Genomic DNA, 21,321 nt, shown 5'->3' on the forward strand with positions numbered 1-21,321 from the left:
TTGGTTTTATTTCCTATCTCCTCCTTATTAAAGTGTTAGTACACTGCAGGCACTCAGCAGATTCCAAAACAGAGCCCAGCTCATGGTAGACATATTCAATATTTTGTTTGATGACTGAATAAATACAATTACATGAATAAGTATTGGGTTGGCCAAAAAGTTTGCTCAGGTTTTTCTGTACCATCTTATGGAAAAACCTGGATAAACTTTTTGGCCAACCTAATATTATTACTATTACATTAAAACAAACAAAAAAGTCTATCATGAAAATTCACTCTGTCCTAACATAAGAAGGCAAGCGTTTACTCTTTCCTACATTCACTTACAATTTCATTAAGTCAGTATTTTTCAAGCTGTGTATTCTAGTGTCAGCTTCCTATCACCTCTTGGGATTCGCAGGACCCTCAAAGAAAGGGTTAGAAAAAAGCAGGCAGAGAAAGCAGATGGAGCTCTGTGACCAAATACCATTCCCTCCTCTAAAAACTGTTCACCTACAATAGCTCCCCTTTCAACCGCTTCCTATAGCTGACAGATATTTTATTTGAAAAGGGTAATCCTTAGTTCTGGGATTCCCTGTACCTAAGACAGTAAAGAATCCATTTGCAATCCAGGAGACCCGGGTTCGATCCCTAGGTCAGGAAGATCCCCTGGAGAAGGGCATGGCTACCCACTCCAGTATTCTTGCCTGGAGAATTCCAGGGACAGAGGAGCCGTGTGGGCTACAGTCCTTGGGGTCTCAATCCTCAGCTGTGAAATCTTTGAAAACATATTTTCAAACTATTTCTTATCAAGGACTTAGAACACAAAATGCTTTCATTAATAAACACTGTATTTGATTTCCCAGAGGCTGACTGGTTTTTGATGAAAAGCTATCCCTATGTTTCTCCTAAATTTTTCCAGTTTACAAATTTTTTTACAGAGTTTACGACTGGATACATAAATACACAGATACAGATATATATATGTGACACTATAGAACCAAAGACTTATGAACAGATTATAAATTCAATTTAGGTTAAAAAAAAATGTCCAGTACTAACCAGAACCTGTGTGGTTAATACAGGCAATCTTAGAAAGTACAAACCTTGATTCATTCATTACCTTGATGGTCACCTCTTTTTCTGCAATCCGGATGGTCACAGAAGCTTGGAAGACATTGTTTTCGGTCGTCCTTTCCACTCTCACAATCTTCTCAGGAAGCACAGATCTTCTTGAATCCTCGAGTGCAAAGCGCTATAAAATGACCAGAAAAACATTTAATTTACTTTTTATTTTAGTATTAATGTTGGATATCTGGAAATGTCCATCTTAATTAAAACTAAAAGTCATTCAGTGTTATAAAAATAAAGGCAAAAAAATTAATGAGAATATTTTCCCCCTATTTTTGCAGATACCATTCATTCTACTTAAGCCAATTACTAAAGATGACCTGAAAATAGTCCCTGAGGCTGCTGCTGCTGCTAAGTCACTTCAGTCGTGTCCGACTCTGTGCAACCCCATAGATGACAGCCCACCAGGCTCCCCCGTCCCTGGGATTCTCCAGGCAAGAACACTGGAGTGGGTTGCCATTTCCTTCTCCAATGCATGAAAGTGAAAAGTGAAAGTGAAGTCGCTCAGTCATGTCCGACTCTAGCGACCCCATGGACTGCAGCCTACCAGGCTCCTCCGTCCATGGGATTTTCAGGCAAGAGTACTGGAGTGGGGTGCCACTGCCTTCTCCGGAAAATAGTCCCTAAAATTTACTAAATACCAAGGAATAGAATGATCTGACAGAAGTTTTCAGTCTACAATTCCTGATAATCAAAGGTTCCAGCTTCCTAGAAAAGGATGATTTAACTCTTGAAAACATGCTTAAAGTAAATTATAACAAGGGCTGTATCAGTTGATTTCTTAAATCAACAGAAGTTAACAGCTGCCTGAAACTGAGAAAAATAGAACCTCCTGGACACCATCCTGCTGACTGCCTGTATGGTTAGTTTAACTGGTTATGATAAAGTATAACAATCAATCTTCTATGGTATCTGATATACTGCCTTCCACAACACAGGTTCTCAATCTTGCCAGACTGGACCTAAAACGCCCGGACCACTGATTCTTTTTCCATGTAGGCCAGTGATCAAGGTTCTAACACTAGGTTAAACTCTCTAATCCCAGCTGATTATATAAAAAACGCATACAGAACACAAGTAAGTATATGAAACATGAGGATACTAATTAAGAATTAATTAAATCCTATGCCCATTTAACAGCAGCATGTTCAATATGAAAGGCTTAACTCATTTTTAGCATTAAACAGGCAGAAATTATTCCCCACAAATCCTACAATACTTACAGAACACGATCACTATAGCAAAAGAGTTGAAACCCAATGAAAGAACAGATCACTGCCTATTCAACAGAATGATTCAATTCTAGAAAATAGAGTCTGGGGAAGAAAATTATCTTCAGTTTCAACATTTTAAACACAACAGCCCAGTTCACGTCCTCATTTCAATGTCTTAAGTACCCAAGACAATCATTCCTTTCTCCATCCTAAGAAAAACTGTTTATTTGTGCAACCACAGAAAACATAAGTTTTATACTTTACACAATTTATATATGCAAATTCCCCTGGTGTCACACAGTTTGATAGGAAGAGCTTCCATGTTGTAGACAATTAACAATCATTGACTCCTTAATTTCATCAAAAAGAGAAAAAGAAAAAGTTACATTGTATTTTAAGGAAGTTTAATAGAAAAGGAGTAAAGCCTTAGCCAAGTAATTACATTCATTAGAATCTGGAACTCAGACTCATAAAATTCTAAAACAATACATTTATGAGCTTAAAGCCATGCTTTTATTCCAGCCATAGTAATGACAGTTTTAACTTGACATAGGGTTGATGTCAGAGCATTTATATTCCAGAAAGGAACTAATGCCTTGAACACTTGCTATACTTGTTACATCCTCATAAATAATGCAAACTAAAATATTTCAGTAGAATAAAAATAGTAGGCTAGAATACACTAAAATAGTTCAAGAACTGAAGTTGCAAGGTGCGTTACCATTTGCTGGCATAGGAAATTTAAAGATTGTTGATCAAAAAGGAAATAGAGGAATAAAATAGATATATAATTCTTCACAAAATTAAGGCAAGAAAAGACAATCACTTTTTCTCCTCTTACATAAGTAACAAAATTCCCCTTTTTCCATTTTTTTTTAAATTCTACAATCAGATTTGAAATTATTTCTGTTTGTAATATGGACTCTCAATCAGTATTCTATGTTCCCCTTTAATTATAAAGGTCCAGATAAAGGCCAAACAAAATGAAGCAACACTGACTATCTTCTTTAGAAAACTCAACTCTTTAAAGGCATTGTATAACTTTATAGAATTTGTATGACTAATTCTGAAATTAGAGACCAGAAACACATCAAACTGATACCTTTGTAAAAATGAAGACCTTCGTTCATAACAGACTTATCTAGACACTTATCAATACCCTCTCTTGCTTGTGTCACAAAAGCTTATATTGCTTCATTTTATCAGAACTGATATTTTCTTCTATTCCATGTACCCTTGTTCCCACGGCACTGAACTTTGTGCTGATGTGCAGCTGGGAGCTCACCTGTAAATACAGGCTTTTTTTCTCTTGACGGATGCCAAGGTAGCACAGATGTTAATTAAACCAAAGGTGAGTTCTAGGACTTCTCTGGTGGCCCAGTGGGTAAGAAACTGCCTGCCATTCCAGAGGTCACGGGTTCGGCCCCTGGTCTGGGAAGATTCCACATGCTGCGGAGCAACTAAGCCTGTGCACCACGACTGCTGACGTTCTAGTGCGCTAAGGCTCTCACGCACCCGAGAGCTTGTGCTGGGCAACGAGAGAAGCCGCCACAGTGAGAAGCCCACGCACTGCAACCAGAGAGCAGCCCCTGCTCGCCACAACTAGAGGAGCCTGAGCAGAAACAAGAGGACCCAGCGCAGCCAAAGAGAAAAAAAAAAACTCTCTGAACCTTAGAGTGAACTATACAGTCAAACTGGTAGTTTCCCGACTCCCTGAGCCTATGAATTAATTTCCCCATTTCCAAATGGTTCTCCATTATCTTTTTAACCTCCTTCTATTTCCCCCTCTCTCCCACCCCCACTCCCTCACCCCTTCTCACACACACAGAAAACCCCTTTCTTTCACCAGTGGCTGCTATTTCACACTCTCAGGCCTGCGTCTCTCTCTTCTGTCTCCTCCACTTTCCTTTGTCTCTTTATTGACCATTGTTTTCCCCTTGCTTCTTCTTGTTTTTCCTTAAGATTCTGCTAATAACTATACATTCTAGCATTTATGAGGATACAGCTTTTTGTTATTTTTATTTTGCTATTATTATTATTGACATCACCAATCAATGAAAACACTACTTCTTGGACTAGCTGATATACAAAATAAAATCCCACTTAAGTAATTAGAATCTACTGTTCCACTCTTCTGAGCCCCTCTCACTAATACTAGCTGCAGAGAGTACTTCCATATTCCCAAAGACCCTGTGTATGTTCTGGGATAAGGCAGAATAAATACCGTTCTCTTGTTTTTTTGGCCGCACAGTGCAGCATGTGGGTATCTTACTTCCATGCACTGGGGGTGTGAAGCCCTAACCCCTGGACCATTAAGGACGTCCCCAGATACTATTCCATATGTCAAATCCTGGGGCGTGTACACGTGACCACAACTGCCAAGTGTTCACGTTCTACCTGCTTCTTAGAAATCTATATGCCTTGAGTCAAACTGTGTAAGAAAAACAAAAACGTCCTTCATAAAAGGGAATTATTTGGGGTGAGTCAATGACTCTACCAATAATTAGCTTAGAGTGGCCAAGACCTGAGATAATGTTAGTGTGAAAATAAATAATGATAGTAAATTATAACCCACTGAATGAAATAGGGATCCATAAGTCCATACTGATATAAATGAATAAATAAGTATGTCATGGAGAAGAAAAGCTCTTCCTTAGTGTAGAGTGCCTGCTAATAAATGCAGAAGGAATATTTACTCCCCATTACTGTCAAGCCAGCACCTGCACGTCTGGAAAAGAGGAGAAGAAAAGACACAGGAAAGAAAGAAAGAAGGAGACACAAAAGTAGGAAAAAAGGGTAAGAGAGAGATGAGAAGGGAAAAGAAGGCACAGGAAGAGAACACGGGAAAGGTAAGAAAGAGAGTGAAGCAGACACTTACTTTTAAAACCCCTTGCACAGCCATCTTCCCTTCATGGCCCAGTAACACAGTGTACGGGTAAAGCCACTGGAGCGCGTGTTGGATTGACATCATAGGAAAGGAGTCCTATTTGGGAGGGAAAACACATGGGAATGAAGGACATCTACAACCATCACAAAAAGTGTAGCTGAAACATACATGTGACATTGAAATTGCATCATAAACGATAGCCAGCAAGTGTCTCACATTCTCAAGAAGTCCACAAAAGCAAATATCCATAGTTTCCTCTTCTCTCCCTGGCCTGCACCCTTTCCCTGGTAAACTCGCCCACTCTCATCTTTCAGCTACTGACGGTGTGTCTCCATCCCTACTCTTGACAAGTCTCTTCAGCTCTAGATCTAAGCTCCCAACTGTCTGTGAGATGTGACTCTATGGGTGTCCCACAGACTCCCATTCAGCATGTCCAAAGATTATGTGTTTGGCACATTTCTCTACCCCACTCATCCCAAAGTACCTTCTCTTTTCCCCTTACTCCTAACCTTGGTGGACCTCATCCACATACTCCTGGCTTCACTGTTACAACTACAAAGTTACAAAGTGTTCATGCTCAGTCACTTCAGTTGTGTCCAACTCTTTGCAACCACAAGGACTGTAGCCCACCATGTTCCTCTGTCCATGCAATTCTCCAGGCAGAAATACTGGAGTGGGTTTGCCATTCCCTTCTCCGGGGATCTCCCCAACCCAGGGACTGAACCTACGTCTTCTTTGTCTCATCAGCAGACAGGTTCTTTACCACTAGTGCCACCTGGGAAGCCCATATAAGTCACTGTTCTAACTACAAAGTCAGGAAGTGTTTTCATCCTCAAATTCTTCACCCCAAACTGCTTTCCCAAATAGGTTTCAGTTCAGTTCAGTTCACTCTCTCAGTCGTGTCCGACTCTTTGCGACCCCATGAATCGCAGCACGCCAGGCCTCCCTGTCCATCACCAACTCCCGGAGTTCACTCAGACTCACGTCCATCGAGTCAGTGATGCCATCCAGCCATCTCATCCTCTGTTGTCCCCTTCTCCTCCTGCCCCCAATCCCTCCCAGCATCAGAGTCTTTTCCGATGAGTCAACTCTTCTCATGAGGTGGCCAAAGTACTGGAGTTTCAGCTTTAGCATCATGCCTTCCAAAGAAATCCCAGGGCTGATCTCCTTCAGAATGGACTGGTTGGATCTCCTTGCAGTCCAAGGGACTCTCAAGAGTCTTCTCCAACACCACAGTTCAAAAGCATCAATTCTTCGGTGCTCAGCCTTCTTCCCAGTCCAACTCTCACATCTATACATGACCACAGGAAAAAGCACAGCCTTGACTAGACGGACCCTTGTTGGCAAAGTAACGTCTCTGCTTTTCACTATGCTATCTAGGTTGGTCATAACTTTCCTTCCAAGGAGTAAGTGTCTTTTAATTTCATGGCTGCAGTCACCATCTGCAGTGATTTTGGAGCCCCCCAAAATAAAGTCTGATACTGTTTCCACTGTTTCCCCATCTATTTCCCATGAAGTGGTGGGACCGGATGCCATGATCTTCGTTTTCTGAATGTTGAGCTTTAAGCCAACTTTTTCACTCTCCACTTTGACTTTCATCAAGAGGCTTTTTAGTTCCTCTTCACTTTCTGCCATAAGGGTAGTGTCATCTGCATATCTGAGGTGATTGATATTTCTCCCGGCAATCTTGATTCCAGCTTGTGCTTCTTCCAGACCAGCATTTCTCATGATGTACTCTGCATAGAAGTTAAATAAGCAGGGTGACAATATACAGCCTTGATGTACTCCTTTTCCTATTTGGAACCAAATGGGTTTACCTTACTTTAAAAAGTCTGTTTAATTAGGGCAATGAGAGAAATTTCAATATAAGCTGTCTATTAGATGACATTATGGAACTATTGTTGATATGCAGAGAGGTGTGATAGTACGTGTCCTGGTTATGTATTAATAGAAGAATGTTCTAATTCTTAGAACTGCATATTGAAGTAGTTAAGAATACTGACTGCAATTGACTTTCAGAATTGTTTAGGTAAAAAAGAGAAAGTGTAAACAAAAGCAGTAATAATGTTAAAAATTGGTGAATCTACTTAATGGGATTATAGTTTTATGTCTGGCTATTTTTGAACTTTTTTTTTTTTTTTTTTTTGGATTTGAGAATTGTCAAAGTAAAAAGTTCCAAGGAAAAAACAGTAAGAATTAAAATTAGAAGACATGAAAAATATGGAGGGAAAATGTTGCTCCAAATGTTGGTATGCACGCATGTGCAAAGTCCCTTCAGTCGTGTCTGACTCTTTGCAACCCTATGAACTGTAGCCTGCCAAGCTCCTCTGTGCATGGAATTCTCCAGGCAAGAATACTGGAGTGGGTTGCGTGCCCTCCTCCAGCAGACCTTCCCAGCCAGCTTCTCTTGTGTCTCCTGCACTGGCAGGCAGGTTGTTCTTTTTCACTAGTGCCACGGGGAAGGCGCCCCAGGTGTTTCGAACGGTGTAAATGATTCATGGGAAACCTAACTCACTGACTTTCAGGAAATGAGAAAAATAAGAAGCAACATGAGATTAAAAATAAGTTTCTTGTCTCAGTGTTACTGTGCATCCCACGCACCCCCACCCCACCTTGCTGCCAACAGAGGTGTCTTCCTCCTACAGATACCTGATTGTCGCACATCCCATCTACTTAATAATGTCTAACAGGCCACTTCTTCCACATCATAAAATCCAGACAACCTCACTCACCATGCAAAACACTTGTGACAACAAGGTCCTCACATTTCTCTTCACCACACGCATTTGCTCTAGTGACACAATTTATTACCATTCTCCAAACACACCAAGCCCTCTGGTGAATCAGCACCTCTGCCTGTGCTGTGCCCTCTGCCTTCCCATCACACCAGACGCCACCGTCATGACCTTCATGAAAGCGCAGTGGAGGACGTCTACGCTCCACCAAAGCCCCCATCCGGTTCCTCCTTCCTGTCTCCCTGCTTGCTCTTCCGGCAGCCAGCTGCTGCAGGTCTTTGAAAGAAGACTGCCCTTGAGTTCCTGGAGCCAGCTTGGCTCCCAGGGTGGGAGAGCAGCTAGTGCCTGGGAACATGTGGCCCCGGGGACAACACTAACCAGGGACCGATGGCGCTGGAGTGTGAAAGCCCTAGCTCGCCTACCTCAGGTGAAGCCAGTCAGAGGCCCGAGGTACTCTGCAGCTGACCTCTATGTGGTCGGGTGGAACACCTCCTTCCCTATGTCCAACTTACACCTGAGCTAGAAGTCTACCTTCCCCCCGGCCCTCCCCAACCTCAAGGCTGTATGCTCTCTAAAAGCTCAGAACACATCACTGGTCTCGGTACAGTTTGCTGGGCTGCACAGCAAATTAAACTCAGGCCTTGAAATATTTATAGAAGAATATGACAAGACAAACAGAAATGATTAATCTCCAAGGATTAACTTTTAAATTTTCCTTGCCACATTTGGATATACCAGTCATTAAATTACTTGATACATACCAGGATTTGAACTGCAGCTGGTAAACTATCTAAAGGAAAATCTGGAAGTCCAAGGGTAGAAGATTCTTGGGAACAGAGAGTGGTGGCAAAGGACAAAAGCTGAGAAACTCTAGGGGAAAAAAAGAAGTGGTATTAAATTTTATTCTAATAGTTTCAGTATATAAAATCTGTTAAAGACAAAATAGCTGGGCCAATTTAATTAATCTAAAAAGCTGACATCTACTATTAAATTCTTAAAGAACAGCAGCTCCACATTACATTTCATTCAGAAGCTTGTTAGGTACAGGTAACTGTACCTAATCTCTTAAATCCATCACAATATGTAAGGTTTTACACAACCTGACCCAAAACTACCCTGTCAGTCTTACCTCCTACCCTTCTCAGTCCAAATCCAAACTTTGGCCACTGGGAGCTTTTCACGTTTTCAAGAATAAAGCACACTCACTCATAACCCACGCCTTTAAAAAATTTCTTAGAATTCCTTAATTCCATTCTCTATCAGTCAAAAGCCTACTCATTCTTTAAGATCTACATCAAATGCCAATGCCTCTGCAAAGACCTTGTACAGTTCCAGCCCCAACACTTTGAAATTATGGCCCTTACCACACTATGTTAAAGAAAAATATTTATACACATATATTTAAACACTACTGGATCTTGAAATTCTTGTCATCAAAGTTCATGTCTTATTAACTCATTAACTTTATCATTAGCACATGTACCACAGCTGCTGAAAAGCTCTTCAAATGGTTGCTGAATGAATGAATCAGTTGATCAATGAATGGGCAAAACAAGTTCAATGTTAAGAATCCAGAATTTATATATACATATAAGCTATTTATACACACAAATATACATATTTATGTGTGTTTATATATAAATTTTATATATAAACATATTATTTTTATGTTTAATATAACATGCTTCATATAGCATATGTTAATGGTATAAATTATTATGTTAATATGTTATAAATATCGATTTATATATAAATAGCTGCTGCTGCTGCTAAGTCGCTTCAGTCGTGTCCGACTCTGTGCGACCCCATTGACGGCAGCCCACCAGGCTCCCCCGTCCATGGGATTTTCCAGGCAAGAGTACTGGAGTGGGGTGCCGTTGCCTTCTCCAATGCATGAAAGTGAAAAGTGAAAGGGAAGTCGCTCAGTCGTGTCCGACTCTCAGCAACCCCATGGACTGCAGCCTACCAGGCTCCTCCGTCCATGGGATTTTCCAGGCAAGAGTACTGGAGTGGGGTGCCGTTGCCTTCTCCATATAAATAGCTAGCATATATATATATTCGGAGAAGGCAATGGCACCCCACTCCAGTACTCTTGCCTGGAAAATCCCATGGACGGAGGAGCCTGGTAGGCTGCAGTCCATGGGGTTGCTGAGAGTCGGACACGACTGAGCGACTTCCCTTTCACTTTTCACTTTCATGCATTGGAGAAGGAAACGGCAATCCACTCCAGTGTTCTTGCCTGGAGAATCCCAGGGATGGGGGAGCCTGGTGGGCTGCCGTCTCTGGGGTCGCACAGAGTCGGACACGACTGAAGCGACTTAGCAGCAGCATATTATATATATATATATATATATATATATATATATATATATACACACACACACACACACACACACGTATAGATCTATCTATATGTATATCTGAAATACTTACTTTTCAGTAGGAACATTGGCTCCAACTGAATATAACAGTTTAAGTTGGTCCTAAAATAGCACGGGAACATACCAAATTGATTAATAAGGACTGTAACATATTAAATGCAAATACTTAGAGACATAATTCAACCTTTTAATCAAGCAAACACTAAGCAATCAATAGCAAAAAATCGTTTTCTGATACATGTCATTTTTCTAAAAGAAAAGTAACTTTTTCTTCCTAGTTTTCAGAGATTTTCTTTACCTTTGTATCCATTTCACTTTCCAGTAACTACTGAGGGGGACAACTACAAACATAGTAACATTTTTATAGTAACTGAATTAATTATAAATAGGAGAGACGTTTTAAAAATAAACCACCCTTAAGGAGAGAGGGGAAAGCCAGGGGAGGGGATGAAGAGGTACAAACTACCATGTATAAAACAAATAAGCTACAAGCACAAGGAATATGGGTTCTTTACTGTCTGAGCCACCAGGGAAGTCCAAGAATACTGGAGTAGGTAGCCTATCCCTTCTCCAGGGGATCTTCCTGACCCAGGAATCGAACTGGGGTCTCCTGCAGTGCAGGCAGATTCTTTACCAGCTGAGCTATCAGGGACACCCACAAAGAACACAGCCAATATTTTATAATAACTTTAAATGAAGTATAATCTATGAAAATATTGAATCACTAAGATGAACACCTGAAACTAATATAATATTGCAAATAAATTATATTTCAATTAAAATTAAATAAAAATTTAAAAACAAATTATCCCTGTTCCTACTTACCTTGAAGGGAAGATAATAAATATCTCTGGCTTGAAATCGAGACCGGAGTGGGGGATCTAATGGATTCCCAGAGTACCTGGGCACTGGCAAGCCCAAGGCAATGACTCGGAAATTTTCATTAACTCGGACAATCTTCCAAGCATCCAATTCTGTTTTGGTATGATCCTAAAAGAGTAAGAAAGCACAAGTTACTGCATGGCAATACAGACCACACTTGCAGGAGCCGAGCTAAGGGATTTAGCCCCTGACTGCTGAGTAAACTGTACTAGAGAACCCTCCTGAAGCCAAATTGTCAAGGATGGGAGTAAAGTGGAATCAGGAAGAGGGTACCAGGGAAGGCTTGCAAAATGAAGACTGGCATTTGAAAGGAGAAGCAGTGAATGCATTGAGGCACAAAGGCAATGTGGATCAGATCTCTAAGTTCTACTTGGTCAACAGAGAGGAATAATCAGGAGAGCAAGAAAAATAAACTGAGTCCAGCCAGAAGTCAACACGGAGCAGTTCCGCAAGGACAGACCACCAGCAGGGCAAAGGCTGTCCGGGGGCTTTTAACAGATAAACGTGTTTACGGACGTATCTCTACCAAGCTATAGTAACAGTGATAAGGAACATTTTAAAAAAATTTAATACATGGTAAGCACTTTCCATGAATTTTTCTCATTTAATTTTCACCAGAATCCAAACAGACACAATTCCTGACGTTCAAAACAGTTACATAACTTGCCCACATTCCTGCATCCAGGACATGATGGGGCTGAGACTGGAAACAAAAGGAAACACGTGACTTTGGAGTCACAAATGCCGACTCCAGGGCACATTCTAGCTAGGTGACCAAAAGCCTGTTATTATACCCCTGAGTCTCAATTTTCTCATCTGTAAAGAGGAAACAATACCACCGATATTATTACAGCTGTTATGAAAGTTAAATGTGATCACGCCTGTAAAAGTAACTGGCCCTGTTATCTTCCTTCTCTGCCTGACCAGGGCTCTTCACTGCTCTTCAGCCTTTGAAGAGCCACCCCCAACCGCACCGCCCCGGTCCCTTGGTGTTGCCCTCTTCATACCTTCTTGTATGGCAACATTTAAAGACTTCATTCCACTTAACTGTTAACAAAGAGTCATTGAGCACCTACCCCATGCCAGGCGATGTTCTGAAGTTTGAGATAATAACAGTGACAAAATTCCTAACCTACTGAAAGTTATAATCTAGTAGATGGAAGCAGAGGGTAAAGAATCTGCCTGCAGTGCAGAAGACCCAGGTTGGACCCCTGGGTCGGGAAGATCCCCAGGAGAAGGGCATGGCAACCCAGTCCAGTATTCTTGACTGGAGAATCCCACAGACAGAGGAGCCTGGCAGGCTACAGTCCATGGGATTGCACTGAGTTGGACATGACTGAAGTGACTTAACACACACACACACGGAGGGAGGCAGACAATGAACTAAAACCGTAAGTAAGTAAATCAAGTAGGATAATTAGATGACTCTGTGGAAAAAAACAGAGCAGAGTAAGGTAGTATGGGGGCAGAAGGCATGTTGCAATATTTAATGAATGGTGAGGGCAGCCTTCCCTGGAATACAGGCGGAACTCGGAGGTGTTGCAGCTGCAGTTCCAGACTACCACAATAAAGTACATATTGCAATGAAGTGAGACACACAAATCCCCTGGTTCTCCAGTTCATGCAAAAGTTACTTTTACAGTACACTGTAGCCTATTAAGCATGCAATAGCATTACATCTAAAAATGCACATACCTTAACTTAAAAATATTTTATTGCTAACAAACGCTAACCATCCTCTGAGACATCAGTGAATAGTAGCCTTTTTGCTGGTAGAGGGTCTTGTCTAAACGTTGATGGCTGCTGACTGACTAGGAGAGTGGTTGCTGAAGGCGGGGGTGGCTGTGGCAATTCCCTAAAACCCTTGGCCAACAAAGATATGTCTAGTCAAAGCTAGGTTTTTTCCAGGAGTCACATATGGATGTGAGTGCTGAACCATAAAGAAGGCTTAGCACCAAAGAACTGATGCTTTTGAACTGTGGCATTGCAGAAGACTCTTGAGAGTCCCCTGGACTGCAAAGAGATCCAACCAGTCCATCCTAAAGGAAATCAACCCTGAATATTCAACGAAAGGACTGATGCTGAAGCTGAAGCTCCAATACTTTGGCCACCTGATGCAAACAGCCGACTCATTAGAAAAGACCCTGATTCTGGGCAAGATTGAAGGCAGGAGGAGAAGGGGACAACAGAGGATGAGATGGTTGGATGGCATCGCCAACTCAATGGACATGAGTTTGAGCAAGCTCCAGGAGATGGTGAAGGACAGGGAAGCCTGGCGAGCTGCAGTCCATGGGGCTGCAGAGTCAGACACAACTAAGCAACTGAGCAACAACAACAAAAGGCCACCATGAAGTCTGCTGCATCAACTGACCCTTTCATAAACAATTTCTCCATAGCATGAGACGCTGTTTGATAGTATTTTACCCACGGTAGAACTTTCCAATTTGGAGTCAGTCCTCTCAAACTCTGCTTTAGCTTTACCAACTAGGTTTATTTTGAAATTCTAAATCCTATGTTATTATAACAACTTTCACGGCATCTTCACCAGGACTCAATTTCATCTCAAGAAACCATTTTCTTTGCTCATCCAAAAGAAGCAACTCCTCATCTGTTAAAAGTTTTATCATAAGACTGCAACAATTCAGTCACATCTTTAGGGTCCACTTCTAATTCCGGTTTTCTTGCTCTTTCTATCATGTCTGCAGTTACTTCTTTCCCTGAAGACCTGACCCTCTCAAAGTCATCCATGAGAGTTGGAATTAAGTTGTTTTTTTTTTTTTTTTTTAAATCAAACTATTGGGAGTTTTTCGCTTTCTTCTTCTTTTGAAAAATATTTATGTATCATTCATTCATTCATTCATTTGGCTGCACTGGGTCTTAGCTGCAGCACGTGGGATCTTTTACTTGTGATAGGCAGGATCCCCAGTTATGGCACGTGGGATCCAGTTCCCCGACCAGGGATCAAACCCACCCTCCTTGCCCTGGGAGTGCGAAGCCCCAGCCACTGGACTGTGAGGGAAGGCCCCTTCCAATCTCCTCTTAATCTTGATATTTTGACCTCTTCCTATGAACCATCAGTCAGTTCAGTCACTCAGCTGTGTTCACTATGTCAGGTTCACTATGAACCATAAGTGTCTCCTTAATGTGGCATCTGTAACAGCAAATCCTTTCCAGAAGGTTTTCAATTTACTTTTCCCAGATCTGTCAGAGGAGTTACTGTGGCAGCTAGAGCCTTACAAAATGCATTTCCTAAAAAATAAGACTTGAAAGTCGAAATTACTCCTTGACCCATGGGCTGCCGACCAAATGCTGTGAACATGAATTTCATTGTACATCTCCATCGGAGCTCTTGGACAACCAGGCACATTGTCTATGAACAGTAATATTCTGAAAGCTTTTTTTTTTTCTGAGAAGTAGGTCTCAACAGTGAGCTCAACAATAAACCATGCTGGAAACAGATTTGCTGTCATCCAGGCTTTGCTGTTCCATTTGTGGAGCCCAGGTAGATTAGACGCAGCATAATTCTTAGAGGCCCTACGATTTGCAAACTGGCAAAGGAGCACTAGCTTCCACTTACAGTCACCAGCTGCATCAGCCCCTAACAAGAGAGTCAGCCTGTCCTTTGAAGCTCTAAAGACAGACATCGACTTCTCCTCTCTAGCTACAAAAGTTCTAGATGGCATCTTCTTCCACTAGAAGGCTGTTTCATCTCCATAGCAACTCTGATGCTCAGTGTAGCCACCTTCATTACTGATCTGAGCTAGATCTTACAGATAACTGACGGCAGTTTCTATATCAGCACTTGGGTTTCACCTTGCACTTTTAAGTATGGACACAGCTTTTTTCCTTAAACCTCAGGAATCCACCTCTGCTAACTTCAGCTTCCTCACCTTTCTCTGACTTGAATTGAAGAGTTAGGGCCTTGCTCTGGTTTAGGCATGGACTTAAGGGAATGTTGTGGCTGGTTTCATCTTCTATCCAGACTACTAAAACTTTCTTCAGCAAAATAGGGTGGTTTCTCTTTCTTACCATTTGTGTGTTCACTGGAGTAGCATTTTTACTTTCCTGCAAGAACATTTCCTTTGCATGAAAAACCTGGCTAACAGTTTGGCCTAAGAAGCCTAGTTTTTGGAGTATCTCAGGTTTCAACATGCCTTCCTCAGTAAGCATAATCATTTCTAGCTTGTCACTTAACGTGAGAGACAAATGACTTCTTTCACTTGAACACTTAGAGGCCACTGTGGGATTATTAACTGGAACTGACCTAATTTCAACGCTGTTGTTATGTCTTAGGGAACAGGGAGGCCTGCAAAGAGGGACAGAGATTGGAGATGAGCAGCTGATGTGAGGAGTAGTCAGAACACACACATTTATTGATGAAGTTCACCATCTTATATGGGTTTGGTTTGAGGAACCCCAAAATAACTGCACATCAAAGATCAGTGATCACAAATTACCATAACAAATGCCAATGGAAAGCTTGAAATGTGGTTAGAATTACCAAATGCAACAGAGACACGAAGTGAGCGACCTCTGTTAGAAAAATGGTGCCCATTGGTTTGTTTGATGCAGAGTTGCCCCAACCCTCGATTTGTAAATAACACCATATCTGCGAAGCAACACTAGAGCAAAGCGCAATGTAAAAAGGCATGCCTGGGTTACATTTGAGCAAAGACCTGAGAGAGGTAGAGGAATGAGTCTGGCAGATGTCTGGGAGAAAACTACTCTGGAAGAACAAGGTGCCTGTGCAAAGCACCGATGAGACAGGAGAATGCATTTTGAGTAGTTAATGGTAAAGAGCATGTTGGCAGGTGGAGTGGAATGAAAGGGGAGAAGGAAAGAAGGAGATAAGGTCAAAGGGACAGTGATGGCTCAGATGACCAGATATTCTGTATTCCACTGTAAGGACTTTAGATTTTATTCTGAGTAGAACAGGAAGGCGTTGGAGGTTTACAGCAGAGGAATGACCTGTTCTGCCTTGTGTTTTAAACGCATTACTGACTGCCCTGGGGGAGCCAGGAGGGAAGCAGGGGGTCCAGAGACAAAGCTCTTACAACAGCTCAGGCATGAGATGCCGGTAGCTTGGACCTTCAGGGTATCTTTAAGTATTTCATTCGTTTCTGTCCATATCTACTGGACTTCGAGCTTCTTGAACCAACAAGTGGATTTTATTCAACTCCGTCTTCCTGGTGCCTAGCACAGTCTAGAAGCCATTAGGCTTGTTGAGGGAAGGAAGAGAAGGAAAGAGGGAGATAGAAACGGAGGGGAAAGGAAAGAATTAAAAGAAGAAAAAAATAGAAATAAAAATAGTGAGTAGAGAGACAAAGTAAAACTCTGGGTCCTCTCACATGGTCTGCAAACAGAAGAGCCATACAAAACTGCAAACGCGCAACTGGCTTCAGCCAACTGCCCGAGACAGCCGCCCCCGAACAACCGTCCTTATTCTCATACGATCATGCCTTACACCGCAGATGGCACGGCCCGCGGCTCACAGCTCAGACGCAGCGCTGACGTGTTTCTTTTCTTACTTGGAGAAGTTTGTCGTAACGCTCGGCAGACATCAGGAAGCGTCCATCCTCAAGCTGCATCTCCCTGTTCTCCAGCAAGTTGTTCAAAACCGGCAGGACGTTCCTCTCCGCCTTTTCCAAGCCTTCCAGGATGAGTGTTCTACCTTCTGTGGCTGCACGAACTGCACACTATTTCCAAGAGACAAAAGCAACATCAAACACAGTGCAGCGTGGCCTGATTTTACTTGTTCAGTAATGCAGATGAAACTAGGCCTTCTTATTATGGGGACCAGGAGTCCGAAAAGCTGGGTTCCAGATCTTGGTTTTGCTTATTCAACCAATAGGATCTTGACCAAATGAAAGAGGCCTGTTTCCCCATTTGTAAAATGAAGAGATTAGAAGCAGTGGCCCCTAAGGCTCCTTTCAGCTGTAACATTTTAGATATATCCCCAATGAAACAGAAAACTAAGAGCTATTTTTGGATCAGTAATGCAATCAAGGAAGCAGATTCCTTAACTAGAAACAAAAAATGAAGATTACAATCTGCTCTATCAAGATTCTTATGGAGATCAGATAAACTAGGTGAGAACACGCAGAGACTGTAAGGTTTTAAATGAGTCACCATCACAATGGATTCAGATTTAGTGTCGTGTTCCACGCCGACAGCATCACAGATTTACCAAAACAGAAAGAGAGTCAGGTTTTCCACTGGGCTATAGCAGACTGACCATAATCATACTCCTAGTTTTCCAAGTTTAAGAAAATTAGAAATAGAGAAAAAAAGAAAATAAAGTAGACTCCAAATGGAAAGAAACAGGAAAAATATAATTTTAAAAAAAAGTAAAGTACTAAAGATATGGGGGGGGCGGAATCCTTCTTTAACTGATAGATGCTGAACAAGATAGAAAAATCTATTTTTTGCTCAAAATCCTTGAAAATCTGGTTTTAAAAAAAAGAAAACCTCAATGACATTTCTGCTGTGTACTGAACAATATGATTAGGATTAATGCCATGAAATTTACGTTATCACTCTCTCCTTAAAAGCCTCTATTTTTGATCTTTATATGGCACTATATTTTCTTAAAAAAAAAAAAAAAAAAACTCTTTTCTGCTTGCCCATCCCATGTAAGTTGCCAGAATTACATCTTTAACCCAAGCTCTTCTTACGCTAGAGGGTCTGGTCTGAGCATCATACTTAATCACATAGTTGCAACCACCACTGGTATGCTAACCATTCTCAACCTCAGGCTCCCCCAAGCTCCATCACACAGTCCTATTATATGAATGCCTCCAACCAGACTCTAGAAGCACCTCAGGCTCTACTGTACAATACTGAACACATCAGATTTTCCTCCAAATATTCTCCTTCTCTTATCTTTCTATTTATGGTGCGAGCACTGTTTTCCCATGACAGGTCCTAGATTCCTATCTCACCTCCTACATCCAATTTATCACTGTGTCCTGATGATATACTTATTTAGTATTTCTGGAATTCATCCCTTCTACCACTCCTCTAGTTCGGGACCTTCTTACCTCTCAGATCTTCTCCTTACTAAGTCCAAGCTCCTTAATGTAGTGTTTATATCTATCACAATACAGCATTTATTGTTCCAATACTTACTCTGATAACAGTTGCCTGACATGTGATATTCTTGCAACACTGAACTGGCTGTAATTTCCCCATGCTTAAACATACCACACTGCTTAACTAGAAAAATGTGTTCTATACTGATCCCCTTTGCTTAAAATTTAATTTTCCCTATAGTAATTAGCCCTCAACCAATCTGAAAAATTAGCCTCCAAATAATCCTTCAGATGAAGGGAGGAAAAAGACTATCTCTGTTTTTTTTAAGAGACTAAATATCCAAAAAATTTCTCAAATAGCAAAGCACTGACTTCCCAACTTGCAGGGGGTGGGGAGTGGCGGTGGGTGGCGGGGACCCAAAAACAGGCACTGCTTAATCAAGTCTCCTTTTAATAAGTTGCTGAATTTTGCATTGTATTACAGAATTCATTTCAAATGTCTATGTACTATAATAAAAAATTAACTTCTATGAAAACTACAATTAAGACTCATCCTATTTTAAAAGTAAGATCAAATCATGAATAAATCTGACCATCTTGTGGTAGCAGCTTTACTTTTTTAAATGCATGGACAGAAGTGACTTAGTAGCTCCTAAAGAACCGGAAAAAAAAAAAAAAGAATCTTATTTTTGCTAGTTGATAAAATGGCAAATCCATAGAAATGGCTTCCAAAACATTAAAAATAACACATAAACTACTTCTTATAAAAATTCATGTTTCAGCTAAGGCCTCAATTAAGCTTTCTTTCATAAGAATCTATTTACTCCAAGAAAACACAGCTCCTAATAAAAAGAAACTCAGCTATATCTCAATCTAAAAAAAAGAAAGAAATTAAGATATCACAACTTGTGTCAATATTGTATTTAAGAAGCTAATAAACTTTTTGTCAATCTTAGTTGTAAAACAGACTACTGTATTTAACTTTTAAATACTTCATAGAGATGAAAACACATGTTCTCAGAGACAAAACTAGAAATACGTAAATCAAAATTTAGTGGTTTCCCAACTGCAGGTCAGGGAAGACAGTCTTGACGACATAGGACAACAATAGACACAGCAGATCTGCTTTTATTTACTCCAGGAGACTTTGGTGCACCTTTCCAGAGGAAAGGTGGAATAAGCTACAGACAGATTGGAAGGAAAGCACAAAGGAATCCTTCCATCCACCTAATGGAGGTGTGGACTAGTCACTTTAGTGCTGCCCGACTCTTTGTGGAATAGGTGCTGTGATCGTAACTTAAAAAGTAGTAATGGATGGAAAAAGGCCTCTTGAAAACCTGATAAGTGCTGCACCTCTTCTCTAGAGTAAAATGCATACAGCTATCTGTATATAACAGAGACCTCAAGTTAAGAGCCTCTAACTCTGAAAAAATGATACAAACACAAAGTCATGAGTTGGCATACACTGTAGTAATAATTGCTGAAGCCAGAATCATCAATGAATGGTAAAATGAGTGGGTAAGAGTATAATGAAAAACAGGGTATTTGCAAAAACTCAAAACTATTTCCCCTCACAAGGTATTTTTAAGTGACAAAGGGAAAAAATAACACAATAGTGAAGGAACCTGGCAGATACAACCGTAACCAAGTGCTCAGTTAATATGCAGTAATGAGATGCGTCAGGCTCCCCAGGTGGCACCAGCAGTAAAAGGCCTGCCTGCCAACGCAGGAGACGTAAGAGATGAAGGTTCAATCCCTGGGTCAGGAAGATCCCCTAGAGGTGGGCATGGCAACCCACTCCAGTATTCTTGCCTGGAGAATCCCCTCGGACAGAGCAGCCTGGCAGGCTACTACCGAGTTGCAAAGAGTCGGACAGGACGGAAGCGACTTAGCACGCCTGCAATGAGCTGTATCAATTTCAAGCACTAAACGTCTTATATGAAGCTCCCCCAAAGGCCACATCTCTTCTATTGCATTGCTACATTTTTAAAATATGCATGATCTTGATCAAATCATGAGGAAACATCAGACAAAACATACTTAGCAACATTCTACAAAATAATTGGCCATGAAGAAGACAAGGGAGTGATCTGGTACTATAATGGGAGGTGGAGCTTCGGATAGTGCAGCAGAAGTCACCTTTTTTTTAATGATGCAAATACTTGAGCACGTTCATATGATGAGGAGGAGCAGCTTTGTCTTTGACTAAGTGTCACTCCTCCTCCTCTTGCAAGGCTAGCTCTGTACTCTGAGCTTAGTGGCATTCTCTCTTCCTTCCTCTAAAATCTTCCATCAACTCTCTCTCTCTCTCTCAGTTGTGTCTGACTCTTATTGACCCCATGGACTAAGGAGTCCACTAGGCTCCTCTGTCCATGGAATTTTTCAGGCAAGGATATTGGAGTGGGTTGCCATTTCCTCCTCCAGGGGATCTTCCCAACTCAGGGATCAAACCTGCATCTCTTGCATCTCCTGCATTGGCAGGCAGGTTCTCTACCACTAGCGCCACCCAGGAAGCCCTCCATCAACTATACCATATCTTTGCGTTTTTACATTCCTTCTCTTCTACACAAACGTCTGTACTTTAAGAAAATCTACAGTCTTCTGAGCCTCTTAATATACTCTCATTTTCCTCTCCTTTATTTACAAGCTGCTCTTTCGTTTGTTTCCTTTTGGCCGCCCCGGGCAGCTGGTGGGATCTTTGTTCCCTGGCCCTCAGCAGTGAAAAGCACCAAGTCCTAACTCCTGGACTGCCAGGTAGTTTCCTATTTTCAAGCCTCTTGAAAACAGTCCACATACTGACTGCCTCTAATAAGCTTCCATCACCCTCACTTTACTGAAACTACTCACTTGAAAACACCAAAAATCAAAATGCCACAAATCAAGCTTTTTCTTGATCATCGTGTTCTCCTTCCCTTCAATCTTCTTCCATTGGTTCTCCCTTGTGATTTGAAGGAAAAAAAAAAAGTGAAAAGGCGGCTTCCCTGGTGGATCAAATGGTAAAAAACCTGCCTGCAATGCAGGAGACCCCAATTCAATCCTCTGACCCACTCCTGTGATTTACCATCTATGAATATGTACCAGG

At 41.4% G+C, this 21,321-nt stretch overlaps 1 protein-coding gene across 7 annotated transcripts in view; it reads right to left on the reverse strand.

The window, feature by feature from the left end:
* The window catches only part of VWA8 (von Willebrand factor A domain containing 8), a 400,893-nt gene that overhangs the window by 324,737 nt on the left and 54,835 nt on the right, over positions 1-21,321 (reverse strand). For all 7 annotated transcript variants that reach the window (XM_070800011.1, XM_070800010.1, XM_070800013.1 and 4 more), the window contains exons 5-10: positions 16,737-16,904; positions 11,152-11,316; positions 10,379-10,428; positions 8,707-8,815; positions 5,202-5,306; positions 1,102-1,233 (exon numbers count right to left, since the gene is read on the reverse strand). In XM_070800011.1, the coding sequence (XP_070656112.1) occupies positions 1,102-1,233; positions 5,202-5,306; positions 8,707-8,815; positions 10,379-10,428; positions 11,152-11,316; positions 16,737-16,904 (729 nt within the window). The remainder of the gene's footprint in view (positions 1-1,101; positions 1,234-5,201; positions 5,307-8,706; positions 8,816-10,378; positions 10,429-11,151; positions 11,317-16,736; positions 16,905-21,321) is intronic.

Source organism: Bos indicus, chromosome 12 (genome assembly GCF_029378745.1).
Source record: "Bos indicus isolate NIAB-ARS_2022 breed Sahiwal x Tharparkar chromosome 12, NIAB-ARS_B.indTharparkar_mat_pri_1.0, whole genome shotgun sequence".
Lineage (NCBI taxonomy): Eukaryota > Metazoa > Chordata > Mammalia > Artiodactyla > Bovidae > Bos > Bos indicus.